A 23,455-nucleotide genomic window follows, 5' to 3' on the forward strand; every position below is an offset into this window, starting at 1 on the left:
TTTTAGCTTGCAGCCCACACAAGTGACTCTATAAATAGAACCCTTGCGCAGAAACATTTGAGCAGTTGTAATTTCGTTTCTCTCTCTCTCTCTCTCTCTCTCTCTCTCTCTCTCTCTCTCTCTCTCTCTCTCACACACACACACACACACTCAAAACCTTCATTCGTAGCAGCTAGGACTGAGATTGAAGGAATCTGTTCGTGTGGACTGAGTAGAGGTGTTGTCACCATTCAACGTTCGTGATCGCTCCGTAAATCTGTATCAAAGGTTTCAATCGCCACAAGTGGTAACGATTCTATCACTTATCATGCCCATTCGTAAGGATCACTAAAGGAGAAAATTTCAAATTCCGCTTCATTTTGGATCACTCTTCTTCTTCAGTGGTATTAGAGCCACTTACGAAACCATGCATCTGATAGCTGTTTATTTTCTGTATTAATACGATTAAAAGACAGAATGAATCAAATAATAAACGAGTAATTAAATTTGGCATCATGTGTGTACGACTTGGATGATTGATGTTGACTATGCTTCGGAATCCGACGTTAGTATGGTGAAGCAGTGATACATCGATCGTCCATAGGTTACGCAATTGAGATCGATCAAGTTATATATATGATATAAGTAATCCTAATGCAAAATATGGTATATATGATATATTGTTTCTGTTTCGTTCATTCAAACACTTAATGATTGTTTTCCTTTGAGCGATCAATGGACATTTGTTTCTTAATCCGAAATTAGTATGGTGAAGGAATGACGTGTTGATCAATCATACTGAATTAACAATGAGGTGTGTTTGAAGGTCTGAAATTGGTGCATTAGGGTTCATGACGGCACAAGGGTTGTGTTGTCAAAGAGTTGTGCTTCAAGCTATCAAGTGTTGATGCGAAAAACTACGTCAATTTCAAATGAATTGTTCATTAAACATTTTGTGTCTGGGCGCTACCCCTAACAACCCCGCAAGGGGGCACTTCCCCCTTGACCCTCGTCCGCTGAACGGTCAACAGAACCACCGTCCGCTGACCGGGCAGCGGAACCCCCGGCTAACTCTGCGTAGTGTGATCGGTCACCGAAATTTAATTTGGTTTTAATTAATTAACATAATTTAAATTAATAATAATAATGTGTTTATTATTATTTTCTTGTGGTGATCGGTTATGGCCTTAGTTTTCCTTTATTTTGTTTTGGGATTTTAAAATACGACTTGTGTGTCGTGCTTCTCTTTTAATCTCTTAATGTAACTTCTTTTCTCATCTCACTCCCTTGTATGTAAAACGAGTTTATTTTATGTAATGTAATATTATGAAGAAAGAGAAGAATACAATATCAAAGGAGGACAACCTTGAAGATCTTGCTTGGAGAAGCTTAGATCGTTATTAGGTTAGCTTAGGTTCTCTCATTGGCTTGGGAGAACAATTACACTAGGGGCCATAACTGTTTCATTATATATGTTGATGCATGTGAATGTATGTTGATGCATGTGAGAGACGATTTATATGATAAATAAGCCGGTGAGATCAGAATAATTGTAAATTCCCTCAAATTAAATATTAAGTTTATGCTTTCCAAGTTTTAGCACTCATCAAGACTAGTAACGAATAATGTAGGTTTCGCCTACGCGAGGTGCATATTCTATATTAGTAAGGTGCGATGGGATAATTGTAATATCCAATTGCTAAAACAATGAGTCAAACTTAAATAAACAAATTATAATAAGATTATATATGTTTAGAAGCAAGAGTTGAAAATGATCCATGTGATGGATTTGAATAAGGAGTTATTCACCCAACTAAAATATTCGAGAGTTATATTAGATACAATTGGAAGGAGTTCCTACCTAAATAACCTAGTTTTATATAATCCGCCTACGCGGACTTAAAACAAAGTGAAATGTGGATCTCGACCCACCAAAAAATCTTCCAACGGGATTTTCCGAATCAAATGGTGAGGGTCATTTGTTTTGAGTAAAATAGTGGGAGCATATTTAATTGAAGGCCTAATTAAATATGTTATTGATACTTATATTTTCATTATTTTCATGTAGATTACCATGATAACAAACACCTATAACAATATTTTATGATCAATCCTTGATAAGGAAAAATTGTCTGGGACAAATTTTCTGGATTGACACCGAAATCTGAGGATTATCCTCAAACATGATAGAAAGTTGTATGTCTTGGAGAACCCTGTTCCTGAAGAAGAACCTCCTATTTTTGCACCTAAGACAGAAAGAGATGCTTATAAGAAGCATGTCGATGATGCCAATGAAACTGCTTGCCTCATTACTACCATGAACTCAAAGTTGCAAAAGCAACATGAGAACATGGCAGCGTTCGATATGATCAAACACCTGAAGATGCTCTATTAAGAGCAAGTAAGGCATGAAACGTTTGAAGTTTCAAAAGCCTTTTTTCAAGGCAAGTTAGCTGAGGGAGCCCCTGTAGGTCCCCATGTGCTCAAGATGATTGGGTATGTGGAGAACCTTGAGAGGTTGGGTTTTCCCCTCAAAAAGGAACTTGCGACTGATTTGATTTTGCAATCGTTGTCAGATAGATTCAGTCAATTTGTCCTTAATTTCAATATGAATGATATGGACAAATCTCTTTCTGAACTGCTAGCCATGTTAAGAGCTGCTGAGCAGAATTTGAAGTCAAAAGGGAAGTCCATTATGATGATTGGAAATGGAAATAGATGGAACAAAAGATCCACCAAGCAGGGTGATAAAGGGAAATGCAAGGAAATTGACAAACCCCAACCCACTGCTCCTGCTTTGAAGCCTAGTGGAGGCATAGCAAAGGAAGACACCTGCTTCCATTGCGGTAAAACCAGGCACTGGAAGAGAAACTGCCCAAAGTACCTGGAAGATAAGAAGAATGGAGTAGAGACTTCAACTTCAGGTATTTTTGTTATTGAAATTAATTTATCTACTTCTGCATCATGGGTATTAGATACTGTATGCGGTTCTCACATTTGTACCAATGTGCAGGGGCTAAAAAGGAGTAGAGATTTGGCAAAAGGTGAAGTTGACATACGAGTTGGCAATGGAGCAAAGGTTGCTGCTTTAGCCGTAGGAACTTATGTATTGACTTTACCTAGTGGTTTAATAATTCAGTTAGAGAACTGTTATTATGTACTTACAATTAGAAGGAATATTATTTCTGTTTCTTGTTTGGACAAGTTTGGGTTTTCATTTATAATAAAGAACAGTTGTTGCTCAATTTATTTGAATGATATATTCTATGCTACTGCACAAATGAACAGTGGACTATATGTCCTTGATTTTGAAATGCCTATTTATAACATTAATACTAAAAGGATGAAACCTAATGAGTTAAATCCAACTTACCTTAGCATTGTCGATTAGGCCACATAAATGAGAAACGCATTTCCAAACTCCATAAAGATGGACTCTTGGACTCTTTTGATTATGAATCATATGAGACATGCAGATCTTGTTTAATTGGAAAGATGACAAAGTCTCCATTCACAGGAAAAGGTGAAAGAGCTAATGACCTTTTGACCCTCATACATACTGATGTATGTGGACCACTGAACATACCAGCCAGAGGAGGTTTTTAGTACTTCATCACATTTACTGAGGATTCCAGTAGATATAGTTATGTGTATTTAATGAAACACAAATCAGAGTCCTTTGAAAAGTTCAAGGAAGTCAAGAATGAAGTACAAAACCAACTAGGTAAGAATATTAAAACTCTTCGATCAGAATGAGGTGGTGAGTATTTAAGCCTAGAGTTTGATGACCATCTGAAAGAGTGTGGGATCATATCCCAACTTACTCCTCCTGGAACACCCTAATTGAACGGTGTATCTGAGAGAAAAAATTGAACCTTGTTAGACATGGTCTGATCCATGATGAGTCACGCCGATCTTCCAAACTCCTTTTGGGGACATGCACTATTGACAGCAACTTACACACTTAACCGTGTGCCATCCAAAAAGGTTGAGAAGACACCATATGAGATATGGAGTGGTAAGAAACCACATATGTCTTACATGAAGATTTGGGGTTGCGAAGTTTATGTGAAACGACAAATTTCAACTAAGCTTGAGCCCAAATATGTCAAATGCTTATTTGTGGGGTATCCTAAAGAAACAAGAGGGTATTACTTCTACAATCCTTCTGAGGGAAAAGTGTTTGTCGCTCGAACTGGAGTTTTCCTGGAAAAGGATTTTATTTCCAAAGGAATCAGTGGGAGGAAAGTAGAGCTTGAAGAAATTCAAGAATCAAAAAGCATTGATACACCTATGGAGGAATTAGAGCAGGAAACACAAGTAGTTATGGAAGAGCAACCTGCTCAAGTAGAACAAGACCAGCGTAGGTCAAGTAGGATACGCCACCTACCTGAGAGATATGGATATCTCATAACTGATCAAGGTGATGCATTACTCATGGATCAAGATGAGCCTGTGACTTACCAAGAGGCCATAACTGGTCCCGAGTATGAGAAGTGGCTAGAAGCCATGAAATCTGAAATGGATTCCATGTACACAAACCAAGTTTGGACCTTGGTAGAGCCTCATGTAGGAGTTAACCCTATAGGATACAAGTGGGTATTCAAAAAGAAGACTGACATGGATGGTAAGGTACATACCTATAAGGAAAGACTGGTTACAAAAGGATATAAACAAATTCATGGGGTTGACTATGATGAAACCTTTTCACCAGTTGCAATGCTTAAATCTGTCAGGATTTTACTTGCTATCGCTGCATATCATGATTATGAAATATGGAAGATGGATGTCAAAACTTTTTTCCTTAATGGGAATATTTTTGAGGATGTGTACATGACACATCCTGAAGGATTTGACATACCAGAAGAAGCCCAAAAGATATGTAAGTTACAAAGATCAATCTATGGATTGAAGCAAGCTTCCAGAAGCTGGAATCTTCGTTTTGATGAAATAGTAAAACAATATGGATTCATCAAGAACAAAGATGAGCCTTGTGTCTACAATAAGGTTAGTGGGAGCATGATCATTTTCCTGGTATTATATGTAGATGACATATTACTCATTGGAAACGATGTCCCTACCCTGCAACAAGTAAAGTCTTGGTTGGGGAAATTCTTTTCTATGAAGGACCTAGGTGAAACAGCCTATATATTAGGAATCCGGATCTATAGAGATAAATCACAAAAACTGCTTGGCCTAAGTCAGAGTACATACATAGACAAAGTGCTGAGACGCTTTAATATGCATGATTCCAAGAAAGGATTCATACATATGCAACATGGCTTGTGTCTATCAAAAACACAATCCACTTCAACTAAGGAAGAAAGGAATCGTATGAATAAGATTCCATATGCATCTACAATATGATCTATCATGTATGCCATGTTATGTACTCGACCAGATGTCTCGTATGCTTTAAGTGCAACGAGTAGGTACCAATCTGATCCCGGTGATGCTCATTGGGTAACTGTCAAGAATATCCTTAAGTATTTGAGAAGGACTAAGACTCATTCTTGATATATGGAGGTCAGGAAGATCTTGCTGTAATTGGATACACGGATGCTAGCTTCCAGACAGATAAGGATGACTTTAGATCGCAATCTGGTTATGTGTTTTGCTTAAATGGTGGCGCTGTGAGCTGGAAAAGTTCAAAGCAAGACACAATTTCCAATTCTACGACCGAGGCCGAGTATATTGTTGCCTCAAGTGCAGCAAAAGAAGCTGTTTGAATCAAAAAGTTCATTAGTGAACTTGGCATAGTTCCTAGCATTGTGGATCCCATTGATCTCTATTGTGATAACAATAGTGCTATCGCACAAGCTAAGGAGCCTAGATCTCACCAATGATCCAAACACATACTTAGGCGTTATCACATCATTAGAGAGATAATAGATAGATGAGATGTGAAAATATGCAGAGTACCTACACTTGAAAATATTGCTGACCCACTAACAAAGCCTCTTGCACAGCAGACGCATGATGGCCATACTAGATCTATGGGCATTAGGGGTATGCCTGATTGGCTCTAGTGCTAGTGGGAGATTGTTGGTGTAAGCCCTAGAGGCCAATACTTTTGGTACTTGTATCAAATTATTTATTAATAATAAAAGTCTTTTTCTTTATTATGTTTGTTTAATAAAGTCCCTAGAATAGCTAGTCCGTTTAATGTATCAAGTGTGACTTAATCATGAGATCCCATTAAACATAAGGACACTATTCTTAAAGTATCCGTAGTCGAGCTTTATTGTGAAGTAGGATAACATTAAAGCATTAAGACTATTATGTATATAGACTGATGATCACATCTCATGGATCATGGATAAAGAGTTATCAAGTCTTAAACATAGGTATGAATATTAAGAGTAATATTTATATCGGACTGACCCGTTATGAGAATACTATATAGAATATTATGCAAAGTGTCATAAGCTATTCTCATGGTGATAATGATGCATACCACCCTTCGACCTGAAACCACTATGGACCCTAGATGTAGAGTCGAGTGCCTTATTGCTGATCAAACATTGTCCGTAATTGGATGACCATAAAGACAGTTGATGGGTACTCCACAAAGCATGTTGAGGGACATGAGTGACCTAGATGGAATTTGCCCATCCTGCGTAACAGAATAAATGTCTACGGGCCCAATATTGAACTGGACAAGGATGAAACAGTCTATGCCTTGTGTTCAATATAGACATAAGGGCAAAAGGGTCATTGTACACATAAGTATTATCACAAAAGGATTTTTCAGATCACATGATATTTTCGTGTCTTGGGTAGAAGTGATGTGTTGCTAGATACTGCTCACTGTTTATTATGTTAATTACGTGATTTAACATAATTTCCAATGCCGCGAAAACCTACAGGGTCACACACAAAAGGATGGATTGATGAGAGATAGAGTAACTAAGGAACACCGTAAGGTACGATGCACTTAAGTGAATTGTAGAACATCGTAAGGTACAGTGTACTTAAGTAGAATACGAAATATGGTAAGGTACCACGCGCTTAAGTGATTTTGGCATATTATAAGATATGGGCCACATACACTTAAGTGGGTTTTTTAGCTTGCAGCCCACACAAGTGGTTCTATAAATAGAACCCTTGTGCAGAAGCATTTGAGCAGTTGTAATTTAGTTTCTCTCTCTCTCTCTCTCTCTCTCTCTCACACACACACACACACACACACACACACACACACACATACTAACACACACACACACACACACTCAAAGCCTTCATTCGTAGCAGCTAGCACTGAGATTGAAGGAATCCATTCGTGTGGACTGGGTAGAGGCGTTCTCACCATTCAACTTTCGTGATCGCTCCGTAGATCTGCATCAAAGGTTTCAATCACCACAAGAGGTAACGATTCTATCAATGATCATGCCCATTCTTAAGGATCACTAAAGGAGAAATTTTTAAATTTCACTGTGTTTTATATCACTCTTCTCCTTCAATGTTTCCTAATCCTAAGTCCAAAAGTTCAGATCAAGCTCAACAGTCCAATAAACATTTTTTAGGGTTTTTGTTGTTTATTAAGTATTTTGAGGTCCTAAGACCACAAACAAAATCAAAATACACAGACAAATATATACAATCACAAGATATGGCTCAAATGAGCAAAGGGAAAATGGCATAAACATAAACAAGTTTAATGAAATGTAAATGGCAATGAATGATAAATGACTAGAAATTAAATTGCATAAAGTAAATGACTTAAAATTAAAGCAACATTAATAAGAGTTAGTCAAATGTTAATCAAGGTTAATTGAATGTTAGTGGGTTTTTGATTTTTAATTGATTAAGTCATTCTTTGGAGAATACTCAACCATCTATTCACAAGGATGGATCGTTGAACCAAGACATCTTCCATAGGAAGGAAAAAAATCCGAGTTTCCACACAATACCATGAAAGATGGGAGACTTACAATCTCACTTACTAGAATGTAATGCCTTTAGGGTCAAATTTAGCTCTATGTTAAGCAATCGTAATTGGACTTATGTAGAAGTCACAACTATCTGAGGTCAGGCAATCAAATTTAGGTGTTAATGCATGTTAGAGACTTGGTATGATGAACCAAACTCCTAAAATATACCACACACTAAAAGAAAAGATCAAAAGGGATGAACCTATCTCATCCATACTTGTATTGGTTCATCTGACATAGGTCATTGATGAACCAATTAGCCTAGGATATTTGAGATTTCATTGGTCAATGAAAGGAATGGGAAGAAAAGGGATGAAGATGAATGGGGAGGGGAATGAGAGAAACACAAATTAGTCACGGGAGGAATTTTATCAAATTAAAATCATTCATTCATTTTGGGAGATGAAATATACATTTCATCAATCCCCTAAATCCAATGATTTTAATCAAACAAAAGTCAAATCAACCTTTAGCAAGGCTCAAACAAATAGTCAAACATCACAAGACCATAAAATGGCTCAACATAATTTTTACACAATTAATCAATTAAACATCAAATTAAAAATGCATTAAAATTCAATTTAATTTGGTCAAAACCTAAAATCTCATCAAAACACCAAATAAATGGCCAAGAGATTTATCCTAGGTCAAATAAGGTCAAAGGACCTTAGACAAAAAATTTCATGATTTTTGAAAAGTCAGAAGTATTTTTAAACAATTAAAAATCTACAAAAAAACATTTAATTCATGAAAAATATAAAAATTAATCCAAAAAATAATTTTAATTCAGAAAATGAAAGAGGAAAATATTTAAAGATTTTTGGTGAAAGTCACATATTTTTTGATGAAAGATGAAATTATTATGAATTAAATAAAATAAAGCAATTAAATGAAAAATCATAAAATACAAAAAAAACAAGGGTCATCAGATCTCCCTCATTAATTGAGGTGACAGATCTGATGGCCAGAAGCACGCAAACCACTAACACTTCAGTCAACGCGTGTACACGCGTGGTAATTAAAACAGATAGTTAAGATTAGAATATGGGAGGGAGATTTGATGGTTCATGACATTGCCAACACATCATCGGAGCTAAGGCTCCGCTCTTCTTCTCCGGTGGATCTCACCGGACTGGTCCACCACCAAAATGAAAAACAAGGACATAGATTTAAAGAATTAATGCCTAGGAACTCGAATCTGGCCTCAATTTTCTCCAATTCCAAGTATATAGAAAGATACAGGGATTTCAATTTTGAGGATCATGAACTGAGTTGCTTCGCTTTATCCTTAAAGCAACTCAATCTTGTTGTCTACATTGGTAGGACTCCAGCCAACCAAAAATCACAAAGAATAGTGAAGAATTAAGGGAGAATCGAAGAGATGAAAATTCTGAAAAAATTACATTCGAGGGAGCTTCAACCTTGCTTGATCTTGATCTCAATTGTGCTTGACCTGGCTTCAGAAGCTTGTAGCAAGTGATTAAGATCAAAGAGAGACTTGGACTCTTGGAGTTTCAATCTCCAAACATAATGAGAGTTGAAGCTCGATTTTCAAATGAAAACCTTCAAGATTATCCTTTATTGGTGAGGGTTTGGATTGCAGGTTCGAAGCTTGGGCATGAGGTCCTCCATTTTGAGCCATGAGGGTTGCATTTATAGCCAATGTGATTCATTTCCACACACTTCCAAATTTTGCCAAATTTAGCAATTTCCATTGCATGCTTGCATGGGCGTGTGAGAGACCCATCAAGTGATGTACTCAGGTCCAAAAATGCTTGTGTATCATGCTGAAATCTTGTCATGTGGCCATGCATTTGAATTTTAAATGTGAAGGTGAAATTCATCCAATTGGTCCCTTGAAAAGAACCCATGCGCAAGTTCTTCATTCTTTGGCTAAATCAGGTGATCTTGGACTTTTTGGAAAGTTGAGATCAAGGGGAAAAACTTTCATGTTGAACATTTTTCCATTTGAAGCATGGATTATGATGATTTTTGAGGTGGAAGTTTGGGAAATCAAACATATTTGAAAATTTTCTAAGTACCAAGTCAAATGTTCACTTCTTCCACCTTGAATAACATTTGCTATGGACTTCAAATGGAAAAAGTTCCTTCATAAAAGTTGTATCTTATTCAAAGCTCTTCAATTTTGTAAAAAATTTGACCTCATTTAGATTTGGCATGAAGGATTTATGCATTTTAGAAGTTGAGGAAAATCACTTGTTCAATGGTAATGGCCCAAAATGACCTATAATGTTTCCTCTTGGCACATGCATTTGAAAGTTTAATTTGAACTTCTTCCAAACATAAAATTTAAAGATGACATCTTGAATTTGATCTTGGAACTTGAATGGATTTCATCTCATAAATATTGAGTAAGTTATGGTCCTTGGAATTTGACCTCCTAACCAAGGTTCACACAAAATGACCTATAATCTTTCATCATAAAAAATGACTTTCAAAGCAAAAATAGCTCTTGAATTCAACATGAAAGTTGTTTATAATGTCATAAGGGATAACGTTTCTCTTGGAATAATTTTCATATGATAAAAATTGTAGGAGATAGGGTCTAGGGAACCCCAGTTTTGACCAGTTGACTTTCTCTGGTCAACCACCATGAACCAACTTGAAAACTTGACATTCTCCTGACCTTTGGGACTCATGGAGGGTCATATATGCATAATATGATGTAATATGAAGTATCCCTTGAAATATTTGATCAAATGATAAAGAAACTTGTTGAGCAAGTCATACTAGATACCTAGTTGAATTAGGGCTTCCAATACAAACAAGCTTCAAACTCTTGGTGAATTCTTGATCAAAATGATATTTAAAGACCATGGGGATACATATATGATGTCTAGAATCAATTTAAACCAGCTCTTGATTGATCTCCTTGCATTGAGGGTCTTAAACCCTATATATGAGCTTGATGGAGCATGAGTGAACACACAGACTACCTACAAAAGTAACAAACTATACATTGACATATTTTTGATATTTTGGTTAGTAATGTGCTTGGTGATCTCTCCCAATGCAAACCCAATGAATGAGGGGTAAGGAGGATACCAAGGTGTGATCCCAAAGCCAATGCAAATAATGAGATAGCATGAGGGATCTTAGGATCAAAATTGGGGTATTACACTTTGCTCTTGGAATCATTTTAATATGATAAATATTGTAGGAGATAGGGTCTAGGGATCCCCAGTTTTAACTAGTTGACTTTCTTTGGTCAACCTCTTTGAACCAACTTGCAAACTTGAACTTCTCTTGATCTTTAGAGCTCATGGAGGATCATATATGTATAAGGTGATGTAAAATAAAGTATCCCTTGATATATTTGATAAATAGATGAAGAAACTTACTGAGGAAGTCACACAAGATACCTAGATGAATTAGGGCTTCCAAGGCAAACCAATGGATGAGGGGTAAGGAGGATGTCAATGTGTGATCCCAAAGCCAATGCATATGATGAGATAGCATGAGGGATCTTAGGGTCAAAATTGGGGTCTTACAGCTGCCCCTATTTAAGGACATTCTAGATGAGGATGCGAAGGTTAAAATCTTCGTATCAACTTAGTAGAATGGACATAAATAATAACATATAGAAATAAATTTTGGTCCCTAAGAGACCTCATGATGCATATGATATGTATGTAAAAATAATCTTTGTGGGGAATATATTGCCACAAAGGATAAGAATCCAGAGAGACTGAAAGTCCACAAGAGCAAACTGTATTCCGTAAGGAAAATTCACTGGGGAGACAAATACTTTGGAGGGAATAACAAGTTATGTGTAGGGCAAGCTATAACTTGAAAACTGCTGGAGGCATGAGGGGTTTTCCATGAAAATAAATCAATGGAAGGACTCGGTCTGGGGATAAGGGAAAATCTGCAGGGGATAGGAATATATCAGAACAAAACTGAAATATTCAAATCAAATAGGGGATGACGATTTCACTGAAGAAATACGCATTCAAACTCAACTGGGGAAGAATGAAGTTCAACACAAGAGTAAAAGAGATACATTATCTATCACCGGTTACTGGGTAGGAAGATAATACACTCTGATAGAGGGACATCCGTTACCAATTAGGGTAAACATATCAAGGATGACTCGTTGAGAAAAATAGGTGTATTCATTATCGATCAATTGGGTAAGAATAACCTACTGGGGAGAGAAATCAAATAGGATTTACAACTACCGGTTACTAGGCAGAAAACCAAAGAGAGAGTATCCGTCACTAGTTAAAGTGAACATATCAAGGATAAACTCAAAGGAAGAATATTCGTCATTGGTTAGGATGAACATATCAAGGATAGACTACCTGGGGAATGAGGAAGAATATCCGTTACCGGCTAGGGTAAACATATCAAGGATAAACTTCCGGGGAGAAATAGGAATTATAACTACCGGTTACTAGGTAGAAGGCCAAAGAGGAGAGAAAATCCGTCACTAATCAAAGTGAACCTATCAAGGATAGACACGATAGAGGGAAGTAGGAATTGCAACTACCAGTTACTGGGTAGAATACCAAAAAGAAGAGAAAACCCGTCACCGGTCAAAGTGAACATCAAGGATAGACTCTATGAGGAATAAATTAGGGATTACAACTATCTTTTTACGGGGTAGAAAACCAAGAAGGAAGAATATTTGTCACCAATTAAGATGAACATATCAAGGATAGACTACCTGGGGAGACGTGAAAACGAATCTGCTAGGGAAAACAAAAGAAATAGATTACATTTTATCGGGTATTGGGCAAAAGTAATATACTCAAAAATTGAGAAGAATATTACCAGTTATTGGATAATAAACTCTCAGGGGAACCAAAATATCTATCTAGGTAATAACTAGAAAGAAACGGTCAAACAAAGACTCAACCCAATGAGGATATAACTCAAAGGGAGTGGTTCCATTCAGATAATTAACTGAGGAGGAAACTTAAATAATAATCATCCACGAGGAAATAACTCAGTGGGGAATTAGAAAGGTTAAACTATTTCTGATTAAGTGGATGACGCTCTACAATTGAAGGAAGACAGACACATCAAACCTTCACGGTTAGATAATATTACCGAAGCAGGGGATCAAAAGAAAAAAAATCAAACACGATAAAATGCATAATGAAACATATCCGATGTTGTGTTTTATGCATGAATACACATATTTATGGTTATGGTTATGCTGGAAAAACATCACAAAGGATACAAATAACAAAGATTTGAATTATCACTAAAACACTCGGCTAATCTCAACAAGATGGAAACACCAACTGGAGAAAATGCTAGGGATGAAAAGAAATCATCTAGCTCTGAATAAATTAACTCTGGATGGGGAAATACATGGAGAACATGCTTCCAATCAATCACGACAAACTCTACGGGGAGAGAGCATTGCTGAAGGATGATCAACCAAACATGTCGATGATAGAGAAAGGATCCGCTGAGGATCTAAATTATCAACACTGCGGGGAATTTTAGGTCAACACCATATTAAATGGAAGACAACCTTGTAGGGGACTAAATCAAATACTGCTCTGAATCAAACACTTTCGGGAAAAAGGGAACTTCTATCAGAAGATGAACTCCGCCGAGGAATACAAGAGATAAAATTCTGCATGAGGATTTAAGCAAATTGTTGGGGATGTTGTGACCAAGATCGTCGCATTCCTCAATAATCATCGAATTCTTCTTGGAGATTGTGAAATAAATCAGTTCCAAGGAAAAGATAACCAGGTCTGATTCACACAAAGGAGAAACTTCTGAAGTTATGCCATAATTAAATGAAAATGGAAACCAAATAAAGGTTTCAGATCTCCAGGGTCCAATCATAAATCATAAATTGGGGAGATACCAAATATGAGCACCTTAGCTAGGGAAAATGAATTTGCAAAGGGGGCCGATCGTCAGCTCAACTCTACTGGGGATGATAAATTATTCGGGGATAAATTTTCCTGGATAAATTTTCCAAGGTGGAGTATCCAATCTACCAGGATAAATTTTCTGTTTTATGTCTCTAATTTTTTCCTGGATCGCCCTTCTGGGGTTTTAATCCACCGAGAAGCTCATTTTTGCCTAAGCCGCCCTTTCGAGTTTTCAACTTAGTGAGACGTTCTTTTATTTTTTAGGCAAAGTATTTCTTGACCGCATCGACGTTCACATGATGCGTGAACTCTTCACCATCCATAGTTGTAAGATAGAAAGCACCGCCTGAGAAGGCTCTCTTAACAACACACGGGCCTTCATAATTAGGAGTCCATTTACCCCTAGCATCAGGTTTGAAAGATAGAATCTTCTTGAGCACGAGATCACCTTCTCTGAACATCCGAGGCTTGACCTTCTTATCAAATGCTTCCTTCATTCTTTGTTGATATAACTGAGCATGACACATAGAAATCAATCTCTTCTCTTCAATCAAATTCAACTGATCATATCTGGTCTGGCACCATTCAACTTCTGTCAACTTGGCTTCCATCAAGACACACAATGATATGATCTCAACCTCCACGGGGAGAACAACTTCCATGCCATAAACAGGAGAGAAAGTATTTTCCCCTGTTGAAGTGCGGATGGATGTATGATACCTATGCAAAGCAAATGGAAGCATCTCATTCCAGTCTTTATATGTCACAACCATCTTCTAAATGATCTTCCTAATGTTCTTATTTGGAGCTTCAACAATCCCATTCATCTTAGGTTTGTAGGGAGAAGAATTATGATGCACAATCTTGAAGTCTTTGCAAAGAGCTTCCACCACATTGTTATTCAAGTTAGATCCATTATCAGTAATGATCTTATTGGAACACCATACCGGTATATAATCTGATTCTTGATAAACCTCACAATAACTTGCTTGGTCATATTTACATATGATGCCGCTTCAACCCACTTTGTGAAGTAATTAATAGCCACTAGAATGAAACGATGTCCATTCGAAGATTTGGATTCAATTATATCAATTCCCTACATGGAGAAGGGCTATGGAGAGGAAATGGCATTCAACAGTGTCAGAGGAACATGAATCTTATCTGCCTAAATTTTACACTTCTGGCATTTCTTCACAAACTTGCAACAGTCAGATTCCATTTTCATCCAATAGTAACCTGCTCTCAACATCTTCTTTGCCATAACATGTCCATTGGAATGAGTACCAAAGGAACCTTCATGGACTTCAGTCATCAATAGGCCTGCTTCGTGTCTATCCACGCATCTGAGCAAAACCATATCGAAGTTTATCTTGTAAAGAACATCACCATTCAGGTAGAAGTTGCCAGCTAATCTTCTCAAAGTCTTCTTATCTTTCAAAGATGCCCCAGGCGGGTAAATCTGACTTTGGAGGAAACATTTGATATTAAAATAACATGGCTTAAAACGTTCCAACATGATCAGATGGCCAGGAGGTGTGCCAACACACCACCATAGCTAGGGCTCCGATCATCTTCTCCGGTGACCTTCACCATACTGGTTCAACTTCATCTCAATGGAAAATGAAAAACAAGGACACTATTTCAAAGAGAAAATCCTCAGGATCTCGAATCTGGTCTCAATTTTCTTCAATTCCAAGTATATAAAAAGATACAGGGATTTGAATTTTGAGGATCATGAACTGAGTTGCTTTGATTTGACCTCAAAGCAACTCAATCTTGTTGCTTACATTGGTAGGAATTCATCCAACAAAAAATCAAAGAGAATGGTGAAGAATTGAGAGAGAACCGAAGAGATGAAGTTTCTTTAAATTCACCTTCGAGGGAGCTTGAATCTTACTTGATCTTGCTTCCAGTTGGCCTTGGCTTGACTTCAGAAGCTTGCAGAAGTTAAATTGGATCAAGGAAAGGTTTGGATTCTTGGAGTTTCAACTTTAAAACTGAAGTGAAATTGAAACTCGATTTTCAAATGAAAACCTTCAAGTTTGTCCTCTAATGGTGAGGGTTAGGATTGCAGGTTCAAAGCTTGGGCAAGGTGTCCTCAATTATGAGCATGAGGGGTCTTATTTATAGGTTATGCATTTGCTTTCCACACACTTCATTCAAAATGTCAAAAATAGAAACTCACTCTTGCATGGTTGTATGAAGTGTGATAGGCCCATGAAATGATTTAATCAGGTCCAAATTTCATCATGTGCAATGCTGAAAGCGTTTCATGTAATTATGCAATGGAAATTGGAATGTGATTATGAGACTCATCCAAATGGAGCCTTGAAGAGAAGTCATGCTCAAGTCATCCAATTCTTGGCCAAATGAAGTGGTATTGGACTTTTTGGAAATGTGAGATCATGGGGAACAACTTTCATGTTGAACACTTTTACATTTGAAGCTTGGATCATGAGGAATTTTGATGTGGAAGTTTGGGAAATCAAACATAAATGAAATTTTTCTAAGTACCAAGCCAAATGTTAACTTCTTCCACCTTGAATAACTTTTGCTATAGGCTTCAAATGGAAATAGTTACTTCATCAAAGTTGTATCTATTTTAAACCTATTCAATTTGGTCACAAATTTGACCTCATTTAGATTTGGCATGAAGGATTTATGAATTTTAGAAGTTGAGGAAAATCTCTTGTTCAATGGTAATGGCCCAAAGTGACCTATAATGTTTCCTCTTGGCACATACCCTTACAAGTTGAATTTGAATTTATTACAAGAATAAAAGTTGGACATGACATCTTGAGTTTCATCATGAACTTTAATGGCCTTCATCTCATAAATATTGAGCAAGTTATGGTCCTTAGAAGTTGACCTCCTAACTAGGGCACACACAAAATGACCTATAATCTTTCACCATAAAAAATGACTTTCCAAGTAAACCTAGCTATTGACCTCAACACGAAATTTGTTTGTAATGTCATAAGTAGTAACTTTGATCTTGGAATCATTTTCATATGACAAAAATTGTAGGAGATAGGGTCTAGGGAACCCCAGTTTTGACCAGTTGACTTTCTCTGGTCAACTACCATGAATCAACTTGCAAACTTGAAGTTATCTTGACCTGAATTTGAATTTGAAGTTCAATTTTGTATCTAATAGAAGTTAGTCATGATTTTGAGATGAGTTACTAGGATTGGAACTTAGTTGATGTTAGTGAGTTAGTGACCTAGTTATTTAAGAAAACAGTTACTTTGGATTGTAGTTAATGAAGCATAGGGCATGTCATGGAACTTACTAAATGTAATAGCTAATAATAGTTAGTGAATTAGTTTAAAATTGAACTGTTAGAGTTTGGGAATTGTTGAGTTAGTTATGTCAGTTGCAATTAGGTTAGTTAGTACTTGTCTGGACTGCTAAGTCTAGTTAGTAATGTTAATTAAAGAGGAAAGTAATTATTTAAGTGTTAGTAAGAAAATTGACTGTTAGGGTAAGTTTGTGTTGTGCAGATTTGTTAGAGTTAGGGGATGACTGGTAGGTTGTTAGTTGTGTAAGTTAATATTGAATTGAACTGTGTTAGCAGGTCTTGGCATTGTTCCATGTTGTTGGTGTACATGTTGTAGGCTGCAACCATGAGTTTTCATGTATTTTTGGATTGACACGGTGGTTTACACAAGCTTGCATGCGACTGTACTAAGACATGGTACTTTGCATGTGCAAGTCTATGAGTGATACTTTGAACATGATGCCATGATGTATGGATGTTGTTGTTATGAGTTTGTTCATGTTTGGTATATTGAATATGGAGTTTGACTTTATGCATTTTCGTATGTTACCAAGTTGTATGTAGCCTCATGTTCATTCCATTTTCCTTGAAGTGTAACATATGTGTTGATGTTCAATTGATTGCTTTTTCCCTGGGCATGTGTTTCGATAGGACTATCATGATCATCATGTTTGGATGGAATGTGAATATAGCATTGAACTTGGTTAAAATTTATTGGTTGTTGATAGGTTAGTGTATGATGGATGATTGAGTTATGTGGATTGGCTTGTTATTTGTTCTTATATGGTTATGTATATTGAATCATGACTAACATATTGTATTTTTTAGTTTGAATTGGATTATATATGGTTAGGTGTTGAGGTATGGTATGCAAATGTGTGGCTATGTTTGTATGACTTCTAATTGTCATGATCATGGATTGTGCAGGGATGGTCTTCTGGAGAGTTAGGCATGGCATTGGCAAGGCATGAGATATGGCAAGGCATGGTGATTTGGACATGAAGGATTTGGGAAGCTATCAAACATGAAGAAATTGAATGCTTTAGAATATCTTGTGAATGAAGAAAAGTAGAATTAGGGTTTTAAGATTGCAATTAGGTCAGTTGACTTTGGTTAACGGTTTGACCAAAAAGTCAACTATAGGTCAAATATGTAATCTTGTATGTAATTTTGTAATTGAATTTTTGATATGATTTGAATGCTTTTGGTAATGAAAATGACCTTATTTTGAAGTGAATTATGTAGCTTGCATAACAAGTAACATGCTTTGTCCTCCAAAATTGCACCTTTGAATATTTGAATTGAAATTGAACCTCTTGAATGAATCTTTTGAAATTTGAATGAAGCTTGATCTTGAACATGATCTTGAATCTTGTATGAAGCGTAATTCCTTGCCTTGAATCCAAACCCAACTAAAGGACTAGTGTATTGAAAAAGGCCTATAAGAAGATCAATCAATCAAATACAGTCTTCCATGGTTGACCATAATGATAGTTGTAATCCCTAATTAAATCCAATACCAAGATGCAACCCATGTGATCCATAGGTGCCAAAGGAAAGGAATTAGGGTTTCATGGCCTTGAATTCAAGAGAATTATCATCATTAGTCAATGCATCATAGGATGCCCTAGATTTGGATCTCAAGGAAACCCTAGCTCCATGTTGATCATAAACATCAAAAAGTCTTTGAATCCATGATGTTTACTTCAAAAAATGCAATGGTAAAGTGAATGTACTATGATGCTAATGAATATGCAGATGAACCATAAACCAAAAGTCAGATGAAAATGAAAAAGGGAGGAAAATTTTTAGGGTATGATAGTTTCCCTTATTTAATCATCTTGGACCTGAATGTACAAATGGTGATGACCGTTCGAGCATTTATGGTAGAAGATGATTAAATACAAGAATATCCAAAAAATTGTCTGTTAAGAGTGGATATGTATTGGAAGGAAGGTAAGTTTATTATGGAGTCTTTGTTTATTGGGGATATGGAACGGAAGGCTTTTGTAAGCTTATCTGTTGGGGATTGTCTGAAATGCTTTGTTGGGGAAATAGATCAGGCATAAAAAGAGACATTTAATATGCATGATATATATCATGTATGATTGATTTTAGATGGTGCATGACATTATGTATACTATGCAGCTATGTGAGTTATTTTTGTGAGAGACATGAATGGTATCTACAAGGGTGTGACTCTTTTGGTATGGTGGTAGACTCTGACTCTCAGACTTTTGATATTTGAACCAAAAAGCTTGTCACAAAGGAGAGGATTTTAAGTTTTCTCAACCTTCAGGAGATTTCAAGACTGACCCTACTGGGGAAAAATGATGTGTGATCTGGTCAGGCAGTTATTGAGATGCTTTCGTGTATCATACATTCACTATAAACTGATGATCTCCCTGTAGAACTTTTTAAGTAAACAAGGCAATGTACCAAGTTTTTTCTTTTGATTTACATTTTTATTATTCTCAATCTTTTTAGACATTATAAGATAAAAAGTAATCGACTATTTTGCAAATAAAATACGAGAAGTGGTCGTTGATAATGACAAGCAAATTGATAAAGGAAAGTGAATTTTATTGAATGTGGAAAAATTTGTAAATATGATGTGTCTACACCAATGCAAAAACCTAGAAGAGAAAATTATAAAAATTGAAAAATGGAAGTAAATGGCAATGGGAAATTCATATGAACTTCCATTGGTTACAACATAGGCTACCATCCTGCTGGCCGCCGCCGACCTCTGTACGGACCCGCCGCCACCGACCTCCACTCGTCGTACGGTCGTCGCCGACGACCACCACCAATTTGCGGCCCATTGTCGTCGGGCACCCACCGCCTTCGATCTGCGGCCCACCGTCACCGGCAACCTGTTGTCTCGACTGCAACCTTACTCTGACCTAATGTTCTGATTTCAGGCTCCACCGCCGGTTCAGATTTTGGCCGCCGCCTCCGCGGTCCAACCTCCACGACTCCGCCGTCGACTTCCGGTCACCGCTCACCAGAGCATTGCCGCCACGGTTGATGCTCTTCTTTATCCAATTTTCACCCCGATTTTAGAATCTCTGACTTTCTAAAATACTTTGTTGAATTTTCAATTTTCTAATTTATGCGACTTCAAATATCTAAAATACTTTGTTGAATTTTCAATTTTCTAATTTATGCGACTTCAAATATGTTTTCTTTCTCTTTCTCAACAACGGTTTTAAGACATACTTCAATTGGTAGTATTCAAAACATGACAATGTGGCCGTCTAAATCAAAATGAATTGGATTAGAAATTCAAAAAACGTTGAACATTGACCAATTGACTAGAATAATGCTTACCGCACTTGATTAAGTGCTGGACCAGCTTATAAGAATAGATTCCTAGTAGTAATCCATAGTTCAAATTGTAGTGGTGACGACTATTTAATACCACAATTGAAGATTCCTAGTTCACCACTATATAAATCATTGAAGCCGGTCCTTTTGTAGCAACCTCAATTTTCTCTAGAGTGTGACACAATACACGCTTGCACAAAGCAACTAAAAAAATTACTTTGAAAATGACTTCCCCAAACAAGTTTATCTTAGTTATGTTTCTCATTTTCACAACATGGATTCTCCCACATGTAATATCTACTAGGGTACTTCAACCCTTGTCATCAAATACACATGAGAAATGGATGGCACAATTTGGAAAATCTTACAAAGATGCTCAAGAGAAGGAAAAACGTTTTCAAATATTCAAGAACAATGTAGAGTTCATTGAATATTTTAATGCTGATGGGGACAAACCTTTCAACCTTAGTATCAACCATTTTGCAGACCTAACTAGTGAAGAGTTTAAGGCTTCACTTAATGGTAAGAAGAAGTTACATAATGAAAAGGAAACGTCGTCGTTTAGATATCATAATGTAACTTCTGTTCCTGATAGCATGGATTGGAGAAAAAGAGGTGCTGTTACTCCAATCAAAGATCAAGGCACTTGTGGTATGTGTAAAATAAACCAAATATGCCTCTTCTCATAAAAAACAATAATCATATAATTGTTATCAGAGATACACATGGCCGACTTTAAAAATGTGCAAAATGGATTATGACATCGGGCATCAAATTTTCCACGGACAAATTGCGGTTAAATAGAACCTCATAATATATTTGTTAAGTTTATAATAATTTTATCAAGATTGAATCGTGACTGACCAATACATGACATTCAAAAACTTAAGACTACCCTCAAACTCTACGATTATATTTTAAAGTCATAACGTATAACATTAACTAATACATTTCCACAACTAGATATTGCGAGTGAGATATGACTAAATGTATATTATTACTTCTTTTCTTTTTCAACGATAACTTAAATTAAATTTTATGTTTGTTTTTTGTTCTGATTTTTTTTTTGTTACATGAACTTGTGAAAATAGGTAGTTGTTGGGCATTTTCAGCTGTGGCAGCAATGGAGAGTATCCACCAAATAACAACAGGTGAGTTATTGTCACTATCAGAGCAAGAACTAGTAGATTGTGTTAAAGGTAAACACACAGCCGGATGCGATGGTGGTTACATGGAGGATGCATTCGAGTTCATTGCGGGAAAAGGAGGAATAGCAAGTGAAGTATATTACCCTTACAAAGAGACCGATGAGAGTTGTAAGGTTAAGAAAGAAAAACAAGCAGCTGAGATTAAAGGATACGAGAAGGTTCCTTCGAATAGTGAAAAGGAACTTCTTAAAGCGGCTGCGAATCAACCGGTATCAGTTTATATTGATTCAGGAAGTTCTACGTTTCAGTTTTATTCTGGTGGAATTTATACAGGAAAATGTGGAACTGATGTAGATCATGCTGTTGTTGTGGTTGGTTATGGTGTTTCACATGATGGTACTAAGTATTGGTTGGTGAAAAACTCATGGGGAACTGAATGGGGTGAGAAAGGGTACATGAGGTTGAAACGTGACATAGGTTCTAAGAAAGGTTTATGTGGGATTGCTATAAGTCCTTCTTATCCAGTTGCTTAATTTACAAGGGTTGCTTAATTGCATGATGCAAGATATATATGAATCTAAATAAAATATATTGTAGTTTGTACTTGGGTTGTGTTTGCACGTGTGTACGTAGGTTGTGTTCCTAAAGTGGGTGCAAAATAAACTTATGGCTTGTAAAGATTTTCAACCATATATATAAAATGAGCCAAACTTATGAGATGGTTACAAAATAAACTTATGAAGTTATTATAAAATGAATTAAAAGGAGAAGATCTCCATAATATACATGACTAACTTTATAATCCAATATGAATCATATTTATCGATACAGAATTTGCAAGCTACAAGCAAGTGAGTATACTCACGTTAACATTACAAGTTAATGTGGCTACTAGCAATTAGTAAGGTCACTAAGGATAAATAAAACCACTAGCAATTAATAAGATGATCATCCACCAACAACTAGGCCAGTTTCATTCTTCTCAGACTGCTTTGACCCTGAGGATTGATCATGCACTATCAATTCACCAACAACTTTTCCAATTCAGATGTCACATGTTCAGAGGTTGATCATGCTTTAACTCTTTCATCTTATAGGGGTTCAATATATCACTCATCTTTTGGACCTATATATTGGATTGGTCGACTCTACAACTTACCACTCTTCTTCGGAAGTATATATTGGTTAGTCTTTGCACTTCTATTATTTTTTGTTTGGCGGATAGTGTTCTTAATTACGCCTAAATCAGAGGGAGACTTGAATTCCCAAAAGGCATATCTTGTCTGTTTTTTTTTGGAAGATACTTGTTGTCCTCATTCTTCACATTTATCGAGTATAATAATACCGATTGTATCGGAGATTTTAGGTGACTTAGAAAGTAGGAAAGCAACTAAATTTTTTAGGTTAACTAAATAGTTGGGTGGCTCTTATATATTTAGTAATGAGTTAGAAGTAGAGAGGTTGATGAGAAAGAAAAAAAAAAGATCGAAAATAAAAGTCTACTCGATCATTTTGGAGTCATTGGTGATGTTGATTTTTGTCGTATGGTCGAAAATATTCGGGTGTAACATACGTTCGAAATAATAACAGAGTCGTCATTGAAGTTTATATATTCCAAAAGAAAAGGGAAAATATCGATAAAACCCTTAAAGAAAAAAGAAAATTGTCGTCGCAATTAAATTCAGGTTTGAGAGTCGATTATGCAAGGAGAAGGTATTAACACTTCTCACATCTATTGTACTCAACGAGAACCATTTAATTAGTTTTGAGAATAAGAGTGCTAGCTTTTGTTATTGTTTTCTTCTAGTCACTAAAATTTTGAAAGGAAAAAGTAAAGGATTAAAAATAAGCTTTTTTATTAGGGTCGTTGACAAGATTGCGAGCCCTGCTCCTACGTATCCTCATATCCGATGAGAA

At 36.4% G+C, this 23,455-nt stretch overlaps 1 protein-coding gene across 1 annotated transcript; it reads left to right on the top strand.

Moving 5' to 3' along the window:
* Positions 1–20,529: 20,529 nt before the first annotated feature.
* LOC127107142 (senescence-specific cysteine protease SAG39) lies at positions 20,530–22,266 on the top strand. The gene is made up of 2 exons (XM_051044420.1): positions 20,530–21,041; positions 21,482–22,266. The coding sequence occupies exons 1-2, from the start codon at positions 20,615–20,617 to the stop codon at positions 22,069–22,071; spliced, it is 1,017 nt and encodes a 338-aa protein (XP_050900377.1). The 5' UTR covers positions 20,530–20,614; the 3' UTR covers positions 22,072–22,266.
* The last annotated feature ends 1,189 nt before the right edge of the window (positions 22,267–23,455 follow it).

This window comes from Lathyrus oleraceus, chromosome 7 (assembly GCF_024323335.1).
Source record: "Lathyrus oleraceus cultivar Zhongwan6 chromosome 7, CAAS_Psat_ZW6_1.0, whole genome shotgun sequence".
Classification (NCBI taxonomy): domain Eukaryota; kingdom Viridiplantae; phylum Streptophyta; class Magnoliopsida; order Fabales; family Fabaceae; genus Lathyrus; species Lathyrus oleraceus.